This window comes from Tetrao urogallus (genome assembly GCF_951394365.1).
Source record: "Tetrao urogallus genome assembly, chromosome: 19".
Lineage (NCBI taxonomy): Eukaryota > Metazoa > Chordata > Aves > Galliformes > Phasianidae > Tetrao > Tetrao urogallus.
In genome coordinates, this window is record NC_136832.1 from 2,523,271 (window position 1) to 2,546,060 (window position 22,790).

The window sequence follows — 22,790 nt, forward strand, 5'->3', positions numbered from 1 at the left end:
TACAGGACTGCAGGAGATTTGCTTGTTTCCTTATTGCTATTGTTTTTATTTCTGATTCTTCCTCTAGGTTCAATTTTAGAGACGAAACACCAACCACGAATTTCGATACTTTTCCAGCTGCCATCCTCACAGTGTTCCAGGTAAAGCCATCCCTTGTCTTGGGTCAGAAAAGAAATTCTTGGGCATCTCCTCCTGTTTCTGGTGAGCAGAGAGGTCTCCAATGAATTTAGGAAAGGTGAATTCCTTCCTTCTTAAGTGTTTTGGCCACACTGACCAATCAGTGCATCATTAAAGATCAATGCTACTGAATTAAGGGAAGCTAGAACAGAGTGTTTTTTGTTAGGTAAAGAAATATCTTGATAAAGTAGATGTTTTTATGCTCAAAGATGTTGTATCCATGCTCTCCTCTTCTCAAGGCCCCTGCCCACAGCTGCACACTGCAGTGGTAGCATTTCATGTGGTCCACTGCATAAACTGTTTGGCTAAAAATCACAGCCCGTGAGGGTTGACCTGCCCCACTTCTTCCTGCAGTGGCTGTAATTTAATGAGGAGAACTGCCTGAGCTAGCTCCAGGCAGTAAGGAAGTAATGTAGCATTTTGCACTGTAATAGCTCAAGATAAGATAATGCTGGATAAGAATTACAGTCGATGGGGGAGCACATAAAGAGGCATCAGCCTTGGGCAAGTTTGTGTGATGGCAGGGGAAAGTAGCAGCTCTGGGAGATGCAATGTGCAGGTTTAAGAGGCTCATTTTGCAGCTGTTCTCTGCATGTCATTTTTAAACATTTATTTCAGGTACTGAAGGAGAGAGGTGGAGATGCACAATCCTGCCCAATGTGCAGGTAGCAGGTCCGTGGATGGCCTCCTTCTTTGCTAGGTGTAGCTCAAGTTAAGACTTGACCCTTATCAAAGCTTCCCTAGAGCTCAGCAAGACTTGGATTATGTTATTTCACATCCTAAAAATGAGGAGAGAAGACAGAGAGAAAAAAAAAAAAAAAGGTTTGAGTGGATGACAAGTTTTGGATTAAGGGAGAAAAAGCTTAAAGAAAATGCGTCCCATGACCTCTGTGTAAGCAGCTTCATATGGGCATTGCTGTTCTCCAGATGTAGAACAGGTTCTGCAGTACTTACCTGGCAGGATATTGCAAATCATGGTAGATTAGTATTTGCATAGTGTTTTAGTGCTCATCAAAGGAAGGGCTTACAGAAATGGAAAGGTATTGCCACAGAGTTGGAACGGAGCCCCCGTCAGGCTCCGGATATGAGCATCTGGAGATTTCATTGCTATTTTGGTTTGGGACTACAGTTATCTCTTGAAAATACTTTGCTGAAATATTTCCTTTCTGTTCCCAAAATGAATGTCCCTGTAGCGTAGTGGATGTTCGATGAAGGAAAACAGTGCTGATTTTATGGCATCTGTATAGAGCATCAGAGCTGTGAATTAAAAGCAGCAAAACCACTGGCACCGAATTAACTCCCTGACAATTAACCTCACAGAGGCATTTCAATAACCTCTTGCTCCCAGCCAATCCCACTCCTCTCTTGAGTGGCAGATATGATGTCAGCATTTCTTCAGCAGAGGTTTTGGATCCTCCTTGACCAGCCAGGAGGTCCATTTGGATGCTGCTCCAATAAGCAGAGCGGCATTATCCAGTGAATGTATGCAATGCAGAGAGCGAATACAATAGAGCCAGATACGCCCTGCCCATCCCTCACCCCTTTGCAGAGGCTTTAAGATGGAGGTGGATGACCTCCCTCAGAGCCAGCCCTTTCAGAGCTCAGATTGAACATGGAGTTACAGAACCACTGAGGTTGGAGGGTTGGTCACAGCCTCTGTCACGGGATCCCAGTTTGTGTTGTGTCTGTCTGGCTGAGCTCAGCATTGGATTCTACTGAGTCCCACTGCCCTTCAATTCCCACAGAAAAGTATCACACGTTTTTACTGTCTTCCTAGCTCTCAAGAACAGTCTTTGTGAGCTGAATGCCAGTGTATATACAAATATATATATATATATTCATATATATAGGCGTGACAAATAGCAACATGCCTCTATTGCAGCAGTCATTGAGCTGCAAGTGTTTACAACACCCATAAACACAGAGACTCTACAAAGAAGAAATACCTCTATTAACCATGTGTATTCTGCTCCTGGAGGGCTGCTGCTTAAATAACTGCACGTGCTGTGAAGGAGTGGAGCCCCAGGGGCTGCTGGAGGTGAGGAGCCGAAGCAGCAGGGTGCAGCCAGGCCTCAGCATCCATAAAAACAGACTTTATAGACTAGAAAGGCCTTTATTAACTCCACTTGCTCTGCTCCTTGAGGGCTGCTACCTAATTGCTTGAGTAATTCCTGCAGCTGGGGAGCAGTGGTGCAAATGGGGGAAGGACAGCAGGTCAAAGAGTGCATCTCACCAGAGCCTCTGAGAGCATCCCCAGCTCTGCACGCAGCCTGCTGAATTTAGACCACTTATCTCTCTGCAGCAGTTTCATGAAACTTCTTTCCTTCATTATCTCGTTTCCTTTTCAAAACATTCTGGCTGGATTTTTGAAGCCCAAGTCCTGCTGGGTTTCTGTGCAGCCTGCAGTCTGTGGTATCTGGAAGCCTTGGTCTCATGCAGGTCACGCAAATGCTCTCACCAACCTCCTTCCCATGAGTGTCTGTAGGAACAGCAATCGCTGTGTGTTCATTTCCAGACAGAAGGAGCAGTTGTGAATTCATGGGAATGATGTGAACGCAAGGTTGTGAACGCTGCTCAGTGTAATTGAATGCCAGAGTTGGAAGCCCAGTGGTGTGGTTCACATTCCCTGCTGCAAGCCCAGGGCAACTCTAGTGGTACAGATTGCTTGCAATGAATTATCTGCGACCAAATACTGCATTTGGGAAACAAGTTTGTATGTGCACTGCACAGCCTCGTGTCTCTTCTTGCCTTAATGCTGTCATCAGCACCAGCCCTGCAGCAAGATGTTTTCTCTCTTTCAGCAGATAGTCTGGAATTTGTAATTATTTGGAGCATACTGTATGCACATGGGATTGATTGCTTCTTCACACTGTGCTTCAGGGTGTTTTTCTGTTTCTGGTTGTTTTTTTGTTGTTGTTGTTATTGTTGTTTTTTTTTTGCTTTTTCTTGTACTAAACACATAGACAGCTTCCTCCTTAGGTATCCGAGCTCTTAATTGCAGTGGGCATTTCTCAATGTAATGAATGTAACTATTGGTAGCATTGGCCATAGTGGGCAGGTGAAAATCTAATCTGCTGCTCTGTGTTGGTGAGGAATGGCAGGTGGTTCAGGATAGTGCAAAGTTAGCCTCTAGAGTGACAAGGCTTATTTAAGGCTTAGGTTCTTCCACTTATTAAAATGAGTTTTGTATTATTCATGTTTGCTAATCAGCCTTGGGTCAGCATCCCATCCTGCAGCCAGTGCAGCTCTTCAGGGCTCTGCTCATACAAGGATGCAGGAGGAGCAGAGACTCCTTCAAACTGCCCCTTGCTATCCTCACTCACATTTGGATATTGCTTCTGCTTAGGTTTTCTGGAGCCTGGTTGACTGAGGATCCTTTGGCCTTAGGAAAAAGAACCATTGTGGTGCAAACCTTGCAGTGGTTGTGCTAGAGGGTTTTCCATTTGGAGAAACGATCAGCTGCAGCAAGGCTGTTTGCAGCCCTGAGGGTCTGGGGAATAGTGGGCTTTCAGTAGTAGGAAGGAGTTTGTTTAGCTGTGTTTCTCCTGTTATGGGCTGACCCAGTGCTTATAGACTGTGTGTTGGGTCATGACTGAGCAAACTCTGAGTTGAAATGAGAGGAGATGAAGCGCTCGGGGCACTGGGCTTGGATGTCAGAGTTTTCTTTGGAGACATGAGCTGCACGTGGAATTGTTAAAACCTGACATCTCTGCATGACTTAGAAATGGAGATGGGTTGGAAGACGTGTTGGGATGTGACTTCTACATGGGAGCCCATGCCAGAGGTGGAAAGCATACGCATAACCAAGAGGCAGCAGAAGAGAAAGCTGTGTGTGAGCTGTGACCATTCAGGGCTGCAAGGCTGGTGTCCACTCCACAGCCTGAGACCGGTCCAGGATTGTGTCCAATCGCCCAGCTCCCCCACTTTGTGCCTTCTTTGTCTTCCCTGTGTGTCATTTTCTTCTCTCTTGCATTTCTCTGTGCAGATCCTGACTGGGGAGGACTGGAACGCAGTGATGTACCATGGCATAGAGTCACAGGGCGGTGTCCACTCGGGGATGTTCTCCTCCATTTACTTCATCGTCTTGACGTTGTTTGGTAACTGTATCCTTGCATACTACCTTGTCTTAGTGCCTACTGTAGGGTGCCAGAAATATCTAACATGGTTTAATGCCTACCCACCCCAACCTTGCACTTTTTAAAACCAGATTTTTGCTGTGGCTTTGCTCCTTGCAGCACCTGAGCTAAGAGTAGTAGGCAAGCTGTCCTTGTTGGTGTCAGACTTCTGGTGGCTATGTGAGCATGGTCTTTGTTCGTTTTAATTTTCATGGATTTAGATTAAGCACGTCCTATTTTGAGTTCATTTATGTTGTAGGAAAAATATTTGAACTCAAGTCAAAGCAGGACCTCTGTACTTTGATTATCTTTGTGGATAGTTTACACTAAACCAAGCAGAGAAAGAGTTGAAATGACTTTAGCACGTAAATTGGGCATCAGTCTCTTGGTGCCATGACAGCTTCACCAGCTGTGCTATTTCAAATGCTTGAAAATATCTTCACACAATGCTTAAATCATGAGTCTAACCCTTGTATTTTGGGCTCTGGGTGTATTTGGTCCTGTTCCAAGTTAAGAAATACATCCATGAAGATGCTTTATTTCGCTTTGTCATGAAAGCCTGCTCAGGGCAATGGGAACCTGGGAGCCTCCAGAAGTGCCCCAAGGTGTGTGCTGGAAGTAGCTGTCATACAGAGCAAAGACTTGGAGCAGGAGGCTGTGTTTTATGTGCAACCAAGCAAAGTGATCCTCAGACCTAATGGCTGGAGGGACGGGAGAGCCTGCAGAGCGCAGAATTAGTGATAGCACTCTCTCTTTTGTGATGAAGATGCTGCTGGGCTGATGTTGCATAGCATTGCTCACATTGGCTGACTACATGTTCGTTGGTACCAGCTGTTCACTGGCTGCAGTGATAAGCTGTGCAGTGTCAAACAGCATCCTTTAGAAACAGAAACTTGAAAATGGTTGCATATATGAGGCAGTGTGCCTGGCTTGTTTGTTCTGTAAATAGGGATAATAAGGCTGAGTGTTTCTGTTCTGCTTGAGCAGGAGATGACTAGATGAGGGGAAAGCACTGGATGTTGTGTACCTTGGCTTCAGCAAGACTTTTGATGTCATCTCCCATAGCTTCCTTGTAGGTAAGTTTAGGAAGTGTGAGATAGATGAGCAGACAGTGGGGTGGATTGAGGCTGTGCTGCCATTCAGCAGATCTGGACAGGGTGGAGAGTTGGGTGATGAGGTTCAGCAAGGCCAAAGTGTGGAGTCCTGCACCTGGGGAGGAATAATAGCACACATCTGTACAGGTTGGAGGCTGCCCTGCTGGACAGGAGCTCTGCAGAGAGGGATGTGTGAGTCCTGGTGGCCAGCAGGGTGACCACGAGCCAGCAGTGGGACATGGGACATCAGAGCCCATGGACTGTGAAGCAGGCTCAGCCCTTTGCATTGCATGAAATCTCTCCACTGGCATGAGGAGCTGTGGCAGGGAACAGCAGAGCAGGCGGCGTGCAAGCTGTGCATGTCCCAGAGGGCTGTCTGTGGGGTTTGTCCCATTAATGTGCACTGCCAGAGCAATAGCAGCCAGGACACGTGAGCTGGTTCAGCAGCTACACTCAGGCACCCGCCTAAGCGTGCTCCTTCCAGAAACATGCTGCGTCTGAAAAGTGGGTCAATGGAGAGCTGGGATTGCTCTCAGTCCTCAGGGCTTGGCATTTGGAAATGAGATTAAGTCGTAATCAGGCTTGACAGCAAGGCTGAGGGGAAGAGAGAGAGACTTTTAACCTCAGAGCAGCAGAGATACAGCAGTGTTGAAGAGCAGGGTATTAATTCCTTTCTTGCCCCTTCACTTGAAAGGGAGGTCTTCTCCCTTGTACTTCAGTTTCAGTAACAGACAGCAGGGGTTGTTCGCATGGACACAATGAAGACCTGCTCGCCCCTTGCGACTGCCATGGATTCAGCCTTTGCCTTTCCTTGCCATGGCCAAGACTTTGCCTGAGAGGATCGGTTGCTTTCATGAATTGGGAGAGCTCTCCTGCACCACACATGACTCTATTGGCGTTTAGACACAGCGAGAGGGGTCAGTGGAGGATAAGGGGTTAAATCCTCGTGTGTTTACCGTGGGAGTTGCAGCATTAAGCCCACAGATGCTCACGCTGGTATTTCAAGCAGGTTTTCAGGAAGGTCAGAGCTATCCCTGCTTCTCCGTAGTTACGGTTTGGATGCTGAGAGCAAGCAGCAGGCAGTCATTTATCTTGGGGTGAAAGCTGAACTGTATGACTTACCAGGGACTTAACGTTATTCTTAGCTGTCAAAACATAAGCAGGAAGGCCTGAAAATAAAGTTCAGTTTGCCAGAAAATAGCAGAACTGCATTTTTGCTGGAAGTAAAACAGCCGTTAATGTCAGTGATGCTGCAGAGTGGGGCGAAGCACAGATGTGAGCCGTGGGTTCACCTTCCTACTGAGAGTGGGAGGGTGCCCAGCACAGAGCAATCCTGCACTGCTGGTTAGTTTAGTTATGGATTGGCTTAATGTCAAATGTCTTTTCTTCTATAACTCGGGACTTAAACATTGCAGCCACTCTCCTTTTTACACAGATCTCCTCCAGAAAGCTGTAAGAATACATTATTTTATGCAGTTTAGAGAATGGGCGTTGGTGATTTTGGGTCAGCTTGCAAAACCTGCTCCTTTTAAACATGAAGATCTCCTTTGCTCTTCAAACTGATATGGGCTCTGTAATTGCCCCATTTCAGGAAGAAGCAAGATTGCTTTCCCTTGCTTTTGCTGTAGCTCAGTTGCTTCTTTGAATCTATTTATATGGATGGTTGGACTTGATGACCTTAGAGGTCTTTTCCAACCTTAATTGTTCTGTGAATCTGTATTTTCAAAGCATGTTGCAAGGAAAAGATCTATAAACATTGGTTTTCTAAGACAGAATTCTCTTGCATTTTCAACTGCAGAGACCTCTGTGTCTGAAACGGTTCAATGGAAGCAGTGTGACTGGAGTGACAGCAGGACTTGGCTCATTTTCTTGGAAATTACACCGTGCTTTTCTTCATTGTTATGTGGTAAATTGATAAATTGGTGCATCTGTTGAGGGGAAAAGGAGAAAAAAGCCCAAAAATTATGAAGAAAAACCTAAAATGAAAAGCAGCTAATGCTTGGGGCCAGGCACCCTTCCCAGGCCTGGCCACTGGCTGCCTTCTGCACTTTGCTGCAGCATGTAGAGCTGCGCTCAGTGTCTGGTCAGGCTGTACAGCCTGGAGATGGAGGTTGTTTGGTGTCTGGGAGTTCCCAGGCTCTGCAAAAGGGTTGGAAGGACTTTTTTGGGGGGGAAGACACTCAATTCCACCGGAACGTGTCTGCTTGATTAATCAAAACATCCCCCAAAATAATGCTGTTTCCAGGGGCCGATTATGTTACATGAGGCATTTTCAGCATGTGTGTGTAGGAGGCAGAGGTAGGAAGACAACTTTGTTATGAGACATTCCTTCCCCCCAGCCAGGGGCTTGGAGGCGTTTCCAGCATCGAAGCACCAAGGGTGGCCCCTCAGCCATTCGCCAGGTAAAGGAAATGGAGACACAGATATCTTTGCAAATGGAAAGTTGATTTTGCTTTCTCTCCAGCGTGGGAGGGAGATGATCATTCTGGTTATCATCTTTCCCTTCTTGTTCTTCATTTGCTGGGCTCAGAGGGAGCGAGGAGCTCCTGCCCCGTACCCCTCACAGTGGATGTGCATCACATTTCACAGCTCTTGCTGTCCCCATGGAATCATCCATGCATGGTAAAACCCTCTATCCCGTGCTGCTTGTGGTGGTGAAATCCTGATGGATGCCTGGAGAAAACCCAGGAGTCCTTGTCCCATTCCCTGCAGAATGCAGACACATCCTGAAGGAGTACACTCTGCTCCTACTTCCACTGCCCCAAGCAGAGTTTGGGTTTTGATCAGTGTTTTGGCTCTGGAGGCATTTGTCTCAATGGGGATGAGAGGCCTGAAAGGTTCTCAAGTCTGATGAGGGCTCCTGATAAAGGAAAGCCAAGAAGCCTTGAGCTTTTGGATCTGGGCAAGTTTTGCTCTCTGGCTGCCCTGGGGAGTCTCCTGAAGCTGTGCCGATGTGAAGTGGTGGTGCTCAGCATGCAGCACTCACAGCCAGGGTGCTGCTGAAGCCAAGCTCATCTATGGCTCTGGTGAGGCCAGCAGACTATGAATGCAACAGCAGTGCAATGCTTTGTGAAGCATTCCAGAGGGTGAATACATTAGATCAACGTAAAAGGCATGTATGCTCATATTTAGGGCAGTAGTCATAGCTTTACGCAGCCATGGGGTCCTGTCACCAGGCAGTGTATAGGAGCAAATGTTTTTTTGCTTCTTGGGCATTGGTTAAGACTTGGGTTTGTTTTGCTTGCTCTCATGTTGTATGCAAAGATATCTGATTTACAATTTCTTTGTGGCTGCTTTGCAACTGCTGTGCAGTTGTCACATCCCCTCTGCTGTGATAAGCCATGAGAGTTCCTCCCAATGGCACGTGGCACAGCACTGATCTCAGCTCAGCCTTTTTGTGTTGCCCGATGTCTTTGTATGCTAACATGGCCTTTATAATGGCCAATTTCCAGGAGCTACCAGTTGTTCTGTTAAGCAGGAAGGATAAATGATGGTGAAATCCTGTGTGTGTGGGTGTGTGTATTCCCTCAGGACGTGTGCTGGTGAAGTCAGGTGGGTGCCCAGCACATGCTACTCCTGGTGAGTTAGAAATAAAGAAGACAGAGCAGTGGTGCAAGGGATCCACCAGTAATATAGCCATGGTTGGAAGTGGAGAAAGAAGGCTGTAGTGTAGGAGAAGAGTAATTGCTTTCTCTATTTGCTATGTGAAGATTTTTCCTTAGCTGCTCCCCAACAGATACACTCCTGAATGTCTTCTTGGCCATCGCTGTTGACAATCTGGCCAATGCCCAAGAGCTGACCAAGGTAAGTACATGACTTCTGGTTCTTCAAACTTGGGCCACAGCTGCTGGACCAAAAGCAGAGACTTCCATTCACGCTGTCCCTCTGTGTGCCAATTTACACTGCTGATAAGAACCCAGAGGTCCGCTCTCATTCCGTTCTGTTTGGTTCTCGAGGCTTGATTCTGCAAACTGTTCCATTTCTTCATGCCAGGGCAGGCAGCAGGCACTGCTCGTGTCGCTGCTGTGTGGAGGTGAACACACTTCTGTAGCTTTTGCTTTTTTTCAAGAGCAGAGGCGAAAGAATTAATGGGTTTTGGCTGACTTGTGTGTCTGAGGCTTCGGCGTGGGGAGTCACAGGTGGTGTGTGGCTGCCTTTGCTGTCTCATGCTGGTGCTTCGTGTGTTGTGGAGTTTGAATCAAAGAATTAATATTCTCCAATCAGCTCTGGAAAACAACTTGAAGAGGTCACAGTGAGTTTAAAGCCAAAATGTTGGAACCTTCCCACCTCCTACCAGGTGCAGAGCAATCCAAAGCACAGCAGAGGCAGAAAGCCGGGTCCTGGCACGAGCTGGAAGAGTCACTGCTGGAGCTCTGCTGTATGCTTAGATTTATATTGAGCATTCCCTATGGAAACAGCCTCTGTACAGCACAGAAAGGATTCCAATCACTGCAGTTTGCATTCGGGTTATTGCACACTTTTTGTTCCTGGCTGTGCTGTACTCGGTGATGTTCAGCAGCACTGGGCTTGGTTTGCACACCTTTGCTCTCACGAGGTGGAGGTGGATGTGTGCACAGCCCACTGCTCTAAGCCAGTGATTGCTGGTGCACAAGCCCTGTATTTACCTTAGCAGCTATATTTTACAAACTTCTGCTTGTATAGTTGGGTAATGAAGCTCATCCCATTTCTTTCTGAATCCTTATAGCACTTTCTCCTGAACATTTCAGCAGCTGACTGGAAGGGTCAGAAACCCGACTTTGTTTATGTTTATAAAGTGTAATTAAATATTGATGGATTCAACGGCATTGCAAAATCATAAAACTTCTTAAGAAACTTCTTTTTTTGCTTTAATTTTACTTATGACCAAAAAAAAAAAAAAAGGAGAAAAAATATCTCTCGGAGTTTCAAAAGCAGAGGGAAAAGATTAAAGCAATTCAATTGTATAGCAAACCTGGAGAATGAGAGATTTATTGCTAAGTAAATATGATCATGCAAAACCAAAAATGGCCTGGAGTTATAATTAAGTTACTCAGGAGTCAGTTGATCTCAGGAGATGTTCTTGACATTTATGCTGTAAAACTAATCAAGATCAGTGCTGCATATACTGTGGGAGAACCATAAGCAGTTTGTACCTGCCTCTATTTTGGGAAGACAGAAAGCTTCCCAGACATCAGGACTGAAGCATTTTAACCAGCGTTCTCAGTTCTGGATGTGAATTTGGATTTCCTTTACTGTTGCCCTAGATGGGCCCTGTGACCTGTACCAAGGGGCAGCAGAGCTGCAGCTGTATTTAATTTGATCATCCAATGGTTGTTACAGAACTCAGCCTGGAGAAGAGAAGGCTGCAGGGCGACCTCATTGCAGCCTTCCAGTACCTAAAGGGAGCCTACAAACAGGAGGGGAATCAACTCTTTGGAAGGGTTGATAACAGCAGGACAAGGGGAAATGGTTTGAAGTTGAGGAAGGAAAGACTGAGGTTGGATGTCAGGGGGAAGTTCTTGACAGAGAGAGTGGTGAGGTGCTGGAACAGCTGCCCAGAGAGGCTGTGATGCCCCGTCCATCCTGGAGGTGTTCAAGGCCAGGCTCCAATCCCTCTAAGCTGCTCTCTGCTTTTTCTTTTTTTTTCCCTATGTGTTGACAGGTTTTTCTTCTCATTTGCTAATTCAGTGTAGACTCTGAAATTGTCCCCCAAATTTGCTTCCGATTTGCTCTTTGGTGTCACAGCATGACACAGCAGCCCTGCCTGCAGCTTGAGGGTTGGAGCCAGATGATCTTTGAGGTCTCTTCCAACCCAAGCCATTCTAGGATTCTCTGCCATTCTTCATCTTGGCGTGGGAAGCTGCCATGGGTGGGTGAGCTGGGAAGCCCTCTGCCTTCCTAAAAAACACCTGAAAGCTTCAGGTACGTTGTCTGATCTCTGCTCCATACAATCTTGGAGAAGGCTGAATAAAAACATACAGTAGGAGGGATGTGTGAATTTTACATAAAATTAGTTCAGAATTCCCCAGATATTATAGGTTGAAGACAAGAGAGTAACAGCCACGGAGGCTTCTCATCCAACCCAATGGAGAGGTCTTTAATTGGGTGTTAACTATGCACATAATTATTATTAGCACTGAAGCCAGGCTTTACCACGTGGTAAACTGTGGTTTTGATGAAGATGTCGAACTCAGCTCCTGCTTCTTTGGTCCCTATAGGCAGTGCCTTTATCATGAGGTGATGATGGGGCTCCCAGAGGTGGCTCTAATGTCACAGTTCAGAGCTCACCTCAGTCATGCACCGTCAGCCCTGTGTGCTTCAAACAGAGCAGGATGATCCCATGCCCCCATGAGACACTGCAGCACACATAGCAGGCAGGGAATTAATTAACATTCGTAAAGTGATCACAGATCTCTGTGTAGAAGGAGCTACAGAAGTGTTATTAAGCAGTCATCTGATAAAGAATGTGCTTGCTCTGAGTTAGGGATGGCTGCCCTTACAACAGTGAGTATTTCGCTGTGCTATGGATGCACTGGGGAGCATAGAATAGAAGCTAGAAATTTTATAAAGACAGTGAAATCTGCACCTGGTGCTTTAGGTGGAGAAAAATAAAGAGCTCCCCAAGAGCTTCAATATACCTGCTGAAAGAAAAACCTTGGAAGACTCCTCTTTGGGGAATTTATTTCTCAAAATATTCATATTCTGCAGATAGCACTGATCTACAGGCTGCTTCTAAGCCATCAGTACATATACTGGAAGTCAGCCATTGAGAAATATGGACTGCTGACTTGGTGTAAGGCTTCAGCAAGGCTTCTGTTGGTGGCCTGTCTCATTCTTTGTTCATCACAGTAAGAGTTCTTGTAGATCTGTTAATGCTTGGAAAGGAGGCAGCCTGAAAGGTTTGAAATTGTAATGGAACCAGATTTTTTAATTAATTACCTATCATTTCTTTTTCCTCCTAAAGGAGAAAAGGCATTCAGGATGGATCCCTGAGCACTGCAGGGACTAAAGGACCTTTAAGCACCCCTTCCAACTCACACGATTCCATGATAAACCTACATGCCTTCCTATTTCAAAGCTGGATGTCTTACTGCTGTTTTTCATTGCTTTAAGCATAACTATTTCACAGTTTACCTCAGAAGGGCAGATGCAGGTCTGGGGTCCTTGACAAAGGAGCTGCTGACTGCTGTCATCTTGACGCGTGGTTCTTCCTTGATGGTGGTGTGGATGTTGCCATAGTGTCTGTACTTTGGCCTCATTTTCTTATCACAGAATCACAGAATGGGTTGGAAGGGACCTCAAGAATCACGAAGCTCCAACCCCCTGCCACATGCAGGGCCACCAACCTCCACATTTAATACCAGTCCAGGCTGCCCAGGGCCCAGTCAACCTGGCCTTGAACACCTCCAGGGATGGGGCATCATTTCCTGTCTAAGTTAACTAGCTGGAAAGTTCAAAGGAAGTTCAAGCCATGTGACTACTGGAGTTGAATGGGATGCTGCTTGTTTTGCTTTTTGTTCTCATTCCAGTCCTAAAGATCCTGCAGTTTGATTTTAAGCAGTGTTCTGTTGTAATCACAGCAGGTGGGAGGAAATAAATCACAGTTGTACTCTGTGGGAATTCGCAGTCCAAAAAATAACCCTCATAGCTGATCTGAGGAACGTGTCAACTCACAAACATGACCAGCTTTCTGAGCTGTGCTTGACTCTCCCTTTAATCTGCTTCAGTCTACTCTGTCTTCTCCTTTCTGTTTTCACCCACTCTATCCTCAGTGATACACCTGAAATCAGTGGTAGTATTTGGGATAAAACTGGTGTGAGCAGGGCCAGTCAAACCCTTTGTTGTCTGCTGGGCCTGTTGCTTCAGATAGTTCATGTTGGCTTTGGGAGTGTCCCATTTTGTTAGGATATAGGCTTCTGAATGTTTTTGCACATGTAAGTGCATGATGAAGGAGGCTGCCTTTACCCCAGAGGTGTCACAGTTCTGCTCCGGTCTCTCTCCCTGTTGTGCCAAAGCACTGAGTGATAAGAAGAGACCCAAAAGAGGTAAGAGCTTCACAAGGGAGATGTATTCTCAATAAAGATGCACTGAGCACTTGACCAAACCTCGTGTTTCCCATCTCTTTGCTGAGAGAGAAACCCTACCTTGCAAGAGGTTTTGAGATTCTGCCTTTTTTTTTTAATGAATTTCCACTTTTCTCATGGCAAAGCAGTGCCGGTCACATCGCACCCATGCCTTGGGGAACTCTAGGTGTTGTCGTTGCACCATGCAGGCTCTGATCTGTCTGATTTTCTGCACCAGGATGAGGAGGAGATGGAGGAAGCCACCAATCAGAAGCTCGCCCTGCAGAAGGCCAAGGAGGTAGCAGAAGTCAGCCCCATGTCTGCAGCCAACATTTCCATAGCCGCGTAAGCGCTGTTTTATTATTTGAGACTTCTGTCTCGTGGTTTCTGCTTCTCAGTGCTGTCACACGTCTGTTCGACTGGAGCATCCTGTAGCACTCTGTGAATGCTTTACACCATCTCTGTTACTGATAGGGCTTTAGGTTGACTGAACTGATCACTTAACCGTGGGCTGCAGTACTTCTTTCAGTTTGTTACTGTTTTTCCTTGTGACGTCTCATCTTTTGCCTCGTTATAACTGTAATTCAGAAGCTTTTTTTTTTTTTTTTCTTAAGCTGCCCTAAGATAGGTTTCACCAGGTGAAGTGTTAGCATCTATTTCACTTTGGGTTTGTAATTCTGGGAGGTATGTGTACGTAATGGCATTAAAACTACTGTATGATAAGCATAAAGCTGTCCCAGGGGACCCTTTTTTAAAGGGGAGCTTAATCCACTTCATCATAGTCAATGAGCCAAATGGAGCCAGTTTGTTACACGTGAAAGAAAAGAATGTTGTTCATTTGACTGTCTTCTCCTTCCCATTTTATTTTGCAATTTCTGCTTTAATCATCTATTTATGCCATCTCTGTTTGTTGGTTTTAAATATAATCCTCTTCTTGCAATGATTTCCTGTCCAGTCTAGACAAAAAGTCACACAAGGACATTTGCTTTTGTTCTGATGAATTTCCTGGAGCTATTATTTTGTAGCACAAGATAATGATGCTAACTTTCTTCTATTTTTAATCAACAGTACAGTGCGTGTGAAGACTTTTTAGAACCCAGAAAAAGCACTTTAATGGAGCTAAGATTTCTCACCACATTGTTAGTCACTTAAAATAACCTTTTTCCTTGACTTTTTCACCAGGTTTTCACCTGGTTTTCTACAGCATAGGGGCAGTTTTGTGACCAAAACTGAAAGTGAGTACAAAATCATGGATTCTGGTTCTTTTTGCTTGAAATTGTATCTGCCTAGATCCTGCCATGTGTAAAAGCAGGCTTACAAGTGAACACGTGGATGTGCAGTCTGTTCCTTTCACATCTACAAACCACGGCAGCAACATGTGTGCTGTATTGAAGGCCATCCACTACCAAATGTCCTGTGGCTTCTATTTATCTCCCTGTGGTGCCACTGAGGTGCTTACGAGGGCACTTGCAAAGCATGCTGAGCTTTAGTTTGGAAAAAAAAAAAAAACCAAAAAAAAACACTCAGAAAGTCAATAGGTTGATGACCAAATAGATAGTAACCCACAGGAGGCAAGGGAGAAGCTAGGAGTACTGTGAGAGAGAAATAGAAGTACAGATGGGTTGCTGGCTGATGATCCAAAAAGTGTTTAATGACTGCATGCCAAAGCAATATTTAATGTAGAAATTAATCCGTAGTGAGAACACCAGAGACACATAGCAGCTACAGCTTTAGGGTTTGCAGCACTGATGCCTTAGCTACTGTTATCCTGCCCAGTAGGGCTGGTGACAAGGGACTCATGGTTGACAGCTAGACATACCCTGGTACTTCTTATGGTCCTGAAGGCAGAGCAGATGCTGTGTTGATGGCAAGACTTGTTAAATCAAACTCTGTTGTTATTCAAGCCTGGACATGCTGATGGAATCCCACCATAGATTTGGTGTGAGGAACCATGAATGGCTCAACACCACGGAGAATGGAAAGGTGCTGGGCATGCTTGGAAACAGGATTCTTGGCATATGGGAACATCAGTGCCAAAAACAAAGCCCTGTAGGAATTGGGTAACCTGTCCTGGTTTCGGTAGATTTTTTTCTTCATGGTGTGTGGTGTGATGCTGTGCTTTGGTTTAGGAGAAAGGCAGTGGCTGGTGAGCAAGTCAGGGAAAAGCTGGGACTGAGACACCAAGGTCCAGCTGCAAACCCAGTTCTGGATCTGCATTACTAGTTTACCCTTAGAACTACTGCTTTTGTTTTTTCTACTTCAGTTTTATTTTCAAAATGTAGGAAAATGATTTTCTACAGCAATGAGCATCTGTGTCATGAGTCAGTACTCTGAGAACATCATCGTTTTCTCTGCCTTCACCAACAAAACCAGGTCTGTCAGGTGTTGAAACACAGAGGACACCATGACTTGCATTTCTTCGATGATATGCACATCCCGGTGTGCTTGTCCACCTCCTGCAGAGGTGCTAAAGCCGTCCTGGGGCTCAGGCTGGTGAAAGTCCCCTTGCTCATCCTGCTGTTTCACCAGTGAAGTGCTGTGCTTGCTGTTTTGCTGCTTTCCTTTGTCAGTCCCACATCAAGGACTGTGAGAGCACACCTTCCTCTAAGCCTCCTTCAAGGCCATTGCATACTCTGTAGTGTACCTGCTTCTCCACCTCTAGCATTTTTGCTATGCAAATACAGAGCACAGTTGTGGTTTGCGTGCTCATGTCCCTGCAGTTCATCTGCAGAGGTTGTTCTGCTCTCTGCTATTTAAGCCTCTCAGCAGCTCAGCTCTGGGAAATGTTTACTGCATCATTTGCAAAATACGATTTCCTGGACTTACGAACTAGTTTGCTAATTTACTTTGTCAACCTGCTCTGTGACCTTCACAGCCCCACGTGATCCACAAATTGTTTTATTGCTTGATATGCGGTGCAGCACTGCTGTATAAAGGGGTCTGTTTTGATAAAACAGTCATTATTACAGCAGCATCCAGATATCATCTGTCTTGCAAACTGGCTCAAGGTGCTTTGTTACAATATTCAACCTGCACTTAGTTTGTACCTCATAACTCAGTGCTCTCCCAGGATGTCTCTGTCTTCTGCTCCACCAAAGGACTTACACGAATGGGTTCTTCTGACCACAATTTCTTTCTTCACCTGGTGAACTCTATCCCGCTTGGGCCTTTCTGTTTTGTGTTTTTTCAAGATTTAAAAACTAGGATGGTGCATTGTTTCTGTCATTGTTGCAGTTTGCTTTAGAATGGAGTATTTGTTTAACATGAGCAATTGTGCTTTAATTTGAGCCCATTGTTTCATTCTTATTTTTGTGACTTTTGTTTTCTGTTTAGCATTTTCCTTGCTTTGTTGTTTCTGGAGGTGAGTTTCTGGGTTTGTCCAGTTTGCTCAGCATTGTCTTTAAGACCCTCTGTTCTGTACAACGTTGAAACCACTCAGCCTCTGGAACTGAGCAGCTCTATGGATCGATGGGTCTTTGAGCAAGCCATTGGTGCAGCTTCCTTGGTGGTGAGAATGGAGGAGGAGGGAAAACGGGGCAGTGAATGTGCAGAGCACCTCAAGGTGTCAATTGAAGGAGCGCTGCCAGGCTGATTTCCACAGGCAGCACAAAGACTCCACTGCAGGTGGTTTTACATTCTGTAAATGAACTTGTTTCTTTGCCAACCCAAAGCCTGAATGCCCTGCCTGTTCTATTCCGGCCAGAGCTGCACCAATGTCCCGTACAAAAGGGGCTGCACCGAGCACATAGGACATGGGCATGGGCCAGCAGGCCAGTGGGAGAATTCACGAGCCCAAAGCCCAGCTCAAGTTTCGCCCACAGCTGCTCCAGGGACCCTGTATTGCTGGCTAAAACTGCCTCCACATTTATTTCTATGCATTTTCCATTGGCCTGCCTTGGGAAGAGTCTTAAGATAGCATTCACAACAGAAAGCAAATGCTAAATTTGAAGGAACCTATTATGTAGTCACGTCTGAGTCACGCTAAGAGAAACTTACGCCTCTTTTTTTTCACTTAGTATTTCTTAATTCTATGCAATGTTGTGTCATCGTGGTAGCCAGACCAAAGGAAATGATCCAAGCATTAGCTATGGGGTGTGAGTTCTCTACGGAAGAAGAATTTCTCAGACATGATGGATGACACTTTGTAGGAGGTGGTAGTGACTGTTATGGCACCAGAGCTGAACACTGTCTGTAGGTTTGACCACTAGAATTTTCCAAAACTTGACACCAACAACATCAACAGAACCCCAAAGACCTGTCCTGGTCCTGCCTGGTTTCTACTGGTTCCTCACATGTTTGACCCAAGCAGCTGATGTGTTAAGTGCATGCCTACAGGTAAATACTGCCTGGTAACACGAGTGAGCTGATTGCTCATTAACAAACCGTGAGAGCAAACAGAGGTGGCACTTCACAGTGACTTCTCAGAGGTGTCTGTCCCTTTTGTACAGGTCTGGGGACAAAGGGAGGGGGGAGCTGCTTTATTTCTTTAGGATATTTTTCCATCTCAGAGGCTCCATGTTTTCCTTTTGTCTTGGAAATACCGTAGTTTGTTTCAAAATCCCTGTTGGGCTGCTGGTACCCAACAGAACCCAGCAAGATGTATGCCTGAACACTCACCACAGTTCCTGTGTTTGCAGTGTGTAGACTAGCAGAGGTGTTCTTTCTCTCTTGCTGGCGTGTGACTCCTTCCCTTTCTTTTCTCCTGATGTGTGTGGATGTGTGAGGTATTGTGATTCCTCCTGGTAGCTTTCCTTTTTGCCCTTGCTGTTGATGTAACGATGACCCTAACGGCTACACAGAAAGACACTCTCGTGCTCTGTGTCCCTCTCAATGGTAAGTGAAGCTCAAGTACTTCATCATTTCGACTTGGAAAAGGAGGCTGTCTTTATTTTCGCTTTCCACTCTGCAATTCTAGTGGAAATTTAGTCGGTCACGGTTTCAAAAAGTCCAGGAGTAAACCTGGAATGCTGCAGGACTTGCATAACGCTGTCTGGCCAGGCTACAAGGATATTTGGCAGGATCACAGCATGGCCTCCACCCTGCACTGCACCAAACGAGGCAGGGATACATGCAAAGATAAAAGTGAGCCTTCTGCCGTGTGACACTGAGAGCTGCTTTCAGCAATTCCAAGCAACAGTTCCACAGGTGTTGCACAGCGTCGGTGCTGACTCCCAGTAAATGAAAGCAACCCATTATGTTCTCCTCTCTCACAGCTTTCCCACCTGTTCTGCTCAGTATTTCCTTTCCTATGCTTAAGGCATTTGTGCAGGCAGGGGCTGTGGAAACGTGGAATGTAGAAAACTCTGAAGTTTGGGCAGAACACTTTACCAGATTGTTTGCTCCAAGTGAAATGTTCACAAACGCCTTTCGTAACGCCTTTACGCTGCAGTTTTCTTGGCCTCTGGGTGGTTGAGTTATACACTCCACCTGGGCCAACGCTTCTGTTCAAGGCATTCTGGTAATTTTAAGGAAATGTGTATTTAAAATTCTACTCCTGTGGTATCCAAAGAACATTAGATTTTTAATTGGACCTGCTGGCTTTCATAACATTGGTTGTTTGAAGATTGAAGGAAAAAATGCCGCAACCGAAAAGAAAAATTCAGGAGGTGAAGGGATTTTATCTTTCCTTCATCTGAGAGAGTCCTTCAGAGGATGTGAATTTATAAAAGTTATTGTTTGTAAGTGTGAAAAATTAGCACCTCAAGCCAAGAACTGTCAAGATATTTAGAAACCTGGTTTTGAGTAGGTCCCCTACCAAAGAAAGAATTAACTCAATGTAATTCAGCTGCTTCTGCGTTCAGAAACCACACAGAATCATAAAATGGCTCAAGTTGGGAGAGATCTCTAAGATCCTCTTATTCCAACCCCTGCTGTGGGCTGGCTGCCCCCCACCAGACCAGGCTGCCCAGAGCCCCATCCATAGCCTTGGGTACCTCCTTGTAACGGCATCTACACAAGTACACACTGAATGGAGGAGAATCTACAAAACTAGGTGTGAATTGAAACAAAAGTCCTGTGCCTCAGATGCAGCAGACCTATGGGTTTTAGACATGGCAAGCCATATTCAGACGGCCTGAGCTGAGACACACGCCTGCATCTGGCTGAGGAGAGAGGTAGGTGCCCCTGCAGAGAGCATCTTATGCAAGATGGAAATGGTGAAGCCTAGCGCCAGCTGCTGCAGCTCGGATGGATTTGGGTTTGGATTTGGATTTGGGTTCTCCAAGCACAGCCCAGGCTCCTCCTAGCTGGGGCTCCTCTCTGCTCCCAGGCATTTCCACCTCTCATACCAGGGTGCCAGAGTGGGAATGAGCAGCTTTGCACCCTGCTCCCACTTGAACTAATGATTGCAGCACAGCTGTAACAGCAATCACCACCTGTTTCTGCAAAGGCCTCTGAGGTCCTAAAGATGACTTCTGCAGAGGACTTTGAGTGTGTGAGTATAACATATGGAGGCATAAATTCCTAATACCATTGTGTGTCTTTTGGTTCACCTTTTAATTTTTGTTTCCCTTTTGGTTCCATTTTGGTTGTTTCCTTGTGAACAAGAAGGTGGTGTGTCTCTGGCTTCCACACTTTCTGAAGCTTGCCTGGTCTCCTACCAAGATGCACGCCGCAGTCTGCATTCGATAGGACACAGCCTGTATGAGTCTTTTCCCGATGTCTCTTATGGTTTCTCTTCTCTTCTTCGTTTTTTTTTTTGTTGTTGTTTTGTTTTCTTTTTTTTTTATTTCTCACTTTTTGTTTTCTTTGTTTGTTTTGTTTTTGCATGTGCAGTTTTGTAAAGCAAACTCGAGGTACTGTATCTCGCAGCTCGTCAGTCTCCAGCGTAAATTCACCGTGAGTTGCTCTCTGTTACAATATTCAGTTAATGGATTTATGATACCTACATTTATAAACCTCCCTCTTCCTCCTCCCCCCCACTCTCCTGATGCCTTCATTCCCCACCTTGTTTTTTCCAAAAATCATTCCCATCGTTGTGGAAAGCCTCCAGACCAACATATGGTGGAAGGACTGGAAAGTGTGCGACATTGCCATATAATGCTTGTGATTTGATCGTGAGCAACTCTGTAGTGTTTTGTATATTGACTGTGAGTTCTCCTCCTCCATTCCTTTGTCCTCCCATCCCCCTAATTATTTCCCTCTGTTGCTTCCTTAATTATCTTCCCTGTTCTCTTCCCTTGCCCTCATTTGATGGTTCATCTTATTCTCACTCGTACTTTGTTCTCTGTTTATTCTGTACTGGGCTGATGGCTTTGATGTTCCACCAGTGTTTGCACTTAGGGTTCAATAGGAGAACAAGTGTCCACCATGAGTGCTCTCTTCAAATGAAAGAAAGCTGGAGGAGAGCCTGAAGGAAACTTCAGGAATTGGGGCCCAAGTGAGGCCAAACTCCTTTAGAAATTCATACTCCTGAGAGCATGGTTTCTACCTGTGCTCTCTGACCTTCCTGAGATATTGCAAAAACGAGGCACTCATTGAACTCCTATGCATCCGTGTCAGAGCAAACACAGTGGTAGACCTTCCATTCACTCCACGCACTTCCTAACAACCAAATCTTGCTGGCTTTGCTGTGAATCACGGGTGCTTTGACACCAGTGCAGGTTTGTAGAGTATACCATCGTTCCCTGCTGACTAATACGACAAAACTTGTCACCAGCTTGTCACCGACCCATCTTAGTGCCTTTGCTTTGAGTTGCACTGTTACCATTTGACGTTATCTTTCTTCTTTAATGCTTTTGGAGAGACAAGTAAGTGCAATTCACTTGTGGGTTTGTCCTTACGTGCACCATAGCAGGGTTCAGCACGGCAAAGATGCAGTGAAGCAAAGGTTTTCCACCAGCTTCTCAACATCTGTTTTGTTCCCAGTCTCCTTGGGCATTCTGGGGGTCCTTGTCCACTGGTGGATCTCAGGCTCATTTCTTGCAATGCATTGCCTGGCTGCTGGGATTCCAGGCAAGCACAGCATTATGGGGGGAAAGTCTGCTGCCTTTTGGGTCTCTTACCCTGCCTTGCACTTGGTAGGAAGGAAGGCAAGAGGGGAAATGGAGAGCTTGGTTCAGGTAGTGATGCAGAAGAGGTGCTGCCCGATTGTCTTCCTTCTCGTTGCTTGGGTGCACTCCAGCTGAAGTTGAACCAAACCAATCCAAGGCCATGGTTGCAAATTAGGAATGAAATCTGAAAGAATGGAGTTTTGTTCCTTTTGCAGACTTCCAGAGCTGTCACTTAAATTGTTCAAACAAACTGCAGGCACTGGAATCCCCTTGGAAGGAGGATCTGCCCACACTCAGTGGCCATTGAGATCTGTTGCTGTCTGCCCAGTAGCAACAGAGACAGTGCAAATTAGGAGGAGGCATCCTTGGATCTTATGACTTGCATCCATTCTACAATGTTTGAATTTTTACTGCCAAAATGTGTAGGTGGGCCTCTGCTAGGGTGGATTTTCAGTTATATGCTGCCCAAAGACAGCTTTCTTTTGCCTGCACTTTTTTGTCTCAGCCAGGCTGGCAAATGACTACAGCTTAAAATCATGTTTCTCTACACGTAAAGCCACTTTACCTCTTTTCAATCATGTGGAGAGAGCCTGATTTTTAGGCAAATACAATTTGTGTTACCTGTAACAACACTGTGCATTGTCTGGGCAGTAATCTGTAATTTCCTATGCCAAATGGGGCCATTTTGACAGATTAATTGAATGTGTTTTTTTTTTTGGTGCATTTTTGTCCCCAGCATTTCCCTTGCGTTTTCCCTGCAGAAATTCTTGTTTTGGCTCAATATCTGGACTCCATAACTGTGTGTGATGCGTAGAAGTACCAGCTGCTATTGAGCATCAGTAGAGCCTCCGTAAAGTGTGAAAGCATCCAGAGGTCTCATGTATTCAGTATAAATGTCATTGTTAGGACTGTATTTCTTTTATTTTAAATTCAAATAGATAAACTCTTGCCAGGCACCAGCACCCCATGTCCCCGGGTGGAGATTAGTATTGGTTCCAGATGCTCTAACGTCAATCTGTTCTCTTACTGTAACCCTACTGATCAGGGAAGTGGTTGAAATTCTGTGCAAGATGAAAGTAGATCAGTGGTCTCGTCGTTTAGAAAAGCTTTTAAAGGGTACAAAAAATCCCAGTTCTGTTTCTCTAGGTTGCTACAGAGGCAGAGGATTCCTTCTGCCTTCAACATCACTAAGAACCAAGATCTGGAAATCCATTCTTCCAAAAGAACAAAACTTATTCAAAACTCTTGAAATACAGGCGGGCATTTTTTTCTATATTCTTTCTTTAACTGTTCTTCGAAGGAAAATTGTAAATGGGTAGGAAGTGACAGCCAAGCTACGTGAGCTAGTTCCTTAACAAACAAACAAAAAAA

The 22,790-nt window shown here is 45.4% G+C and overlaps 1 protein-coding gene across 2 annotated transcripts in view; it reads left to right on the plus strand.

The window, feature by feature from the left end:
* Positions 1–22,790, plus strand: part of LOC306953785 (voltage-dependent N-type calcium channel subunit alpha-1B-like) — a gene marked incomplete at both ends in the record, with an annotated part of 257,528 nt that overhangs the window by 161,299 nt on the left and 73,439 nt on the right. Inside the window, 5 exons of one of the 2 annotated variants that reach the window (XM_079544766.1) lie at positions 68–140; positions 4,163–4,280; positions 9,123–9,190; positions 13,667–13,773; positions 20,203–20,265. In XM_079544766.1, the coding sequence (XP_079400892.1) occupies positions 68–140; positions 4,163–4,280; positions 9,123–9,190; positions 13,667–13,773; positions 20,203–20,265 (429 nt within the window). The remainder of the gene's footprint in view (positions 1–67; positions 141–4,162; positions 4,281–9,122; positions 9,191–13,666; positions 13,774–20,202; positions 20,266–22,790) is intronic. The other variant, XM_079544765.1, reaches the window with a different exon arrangement.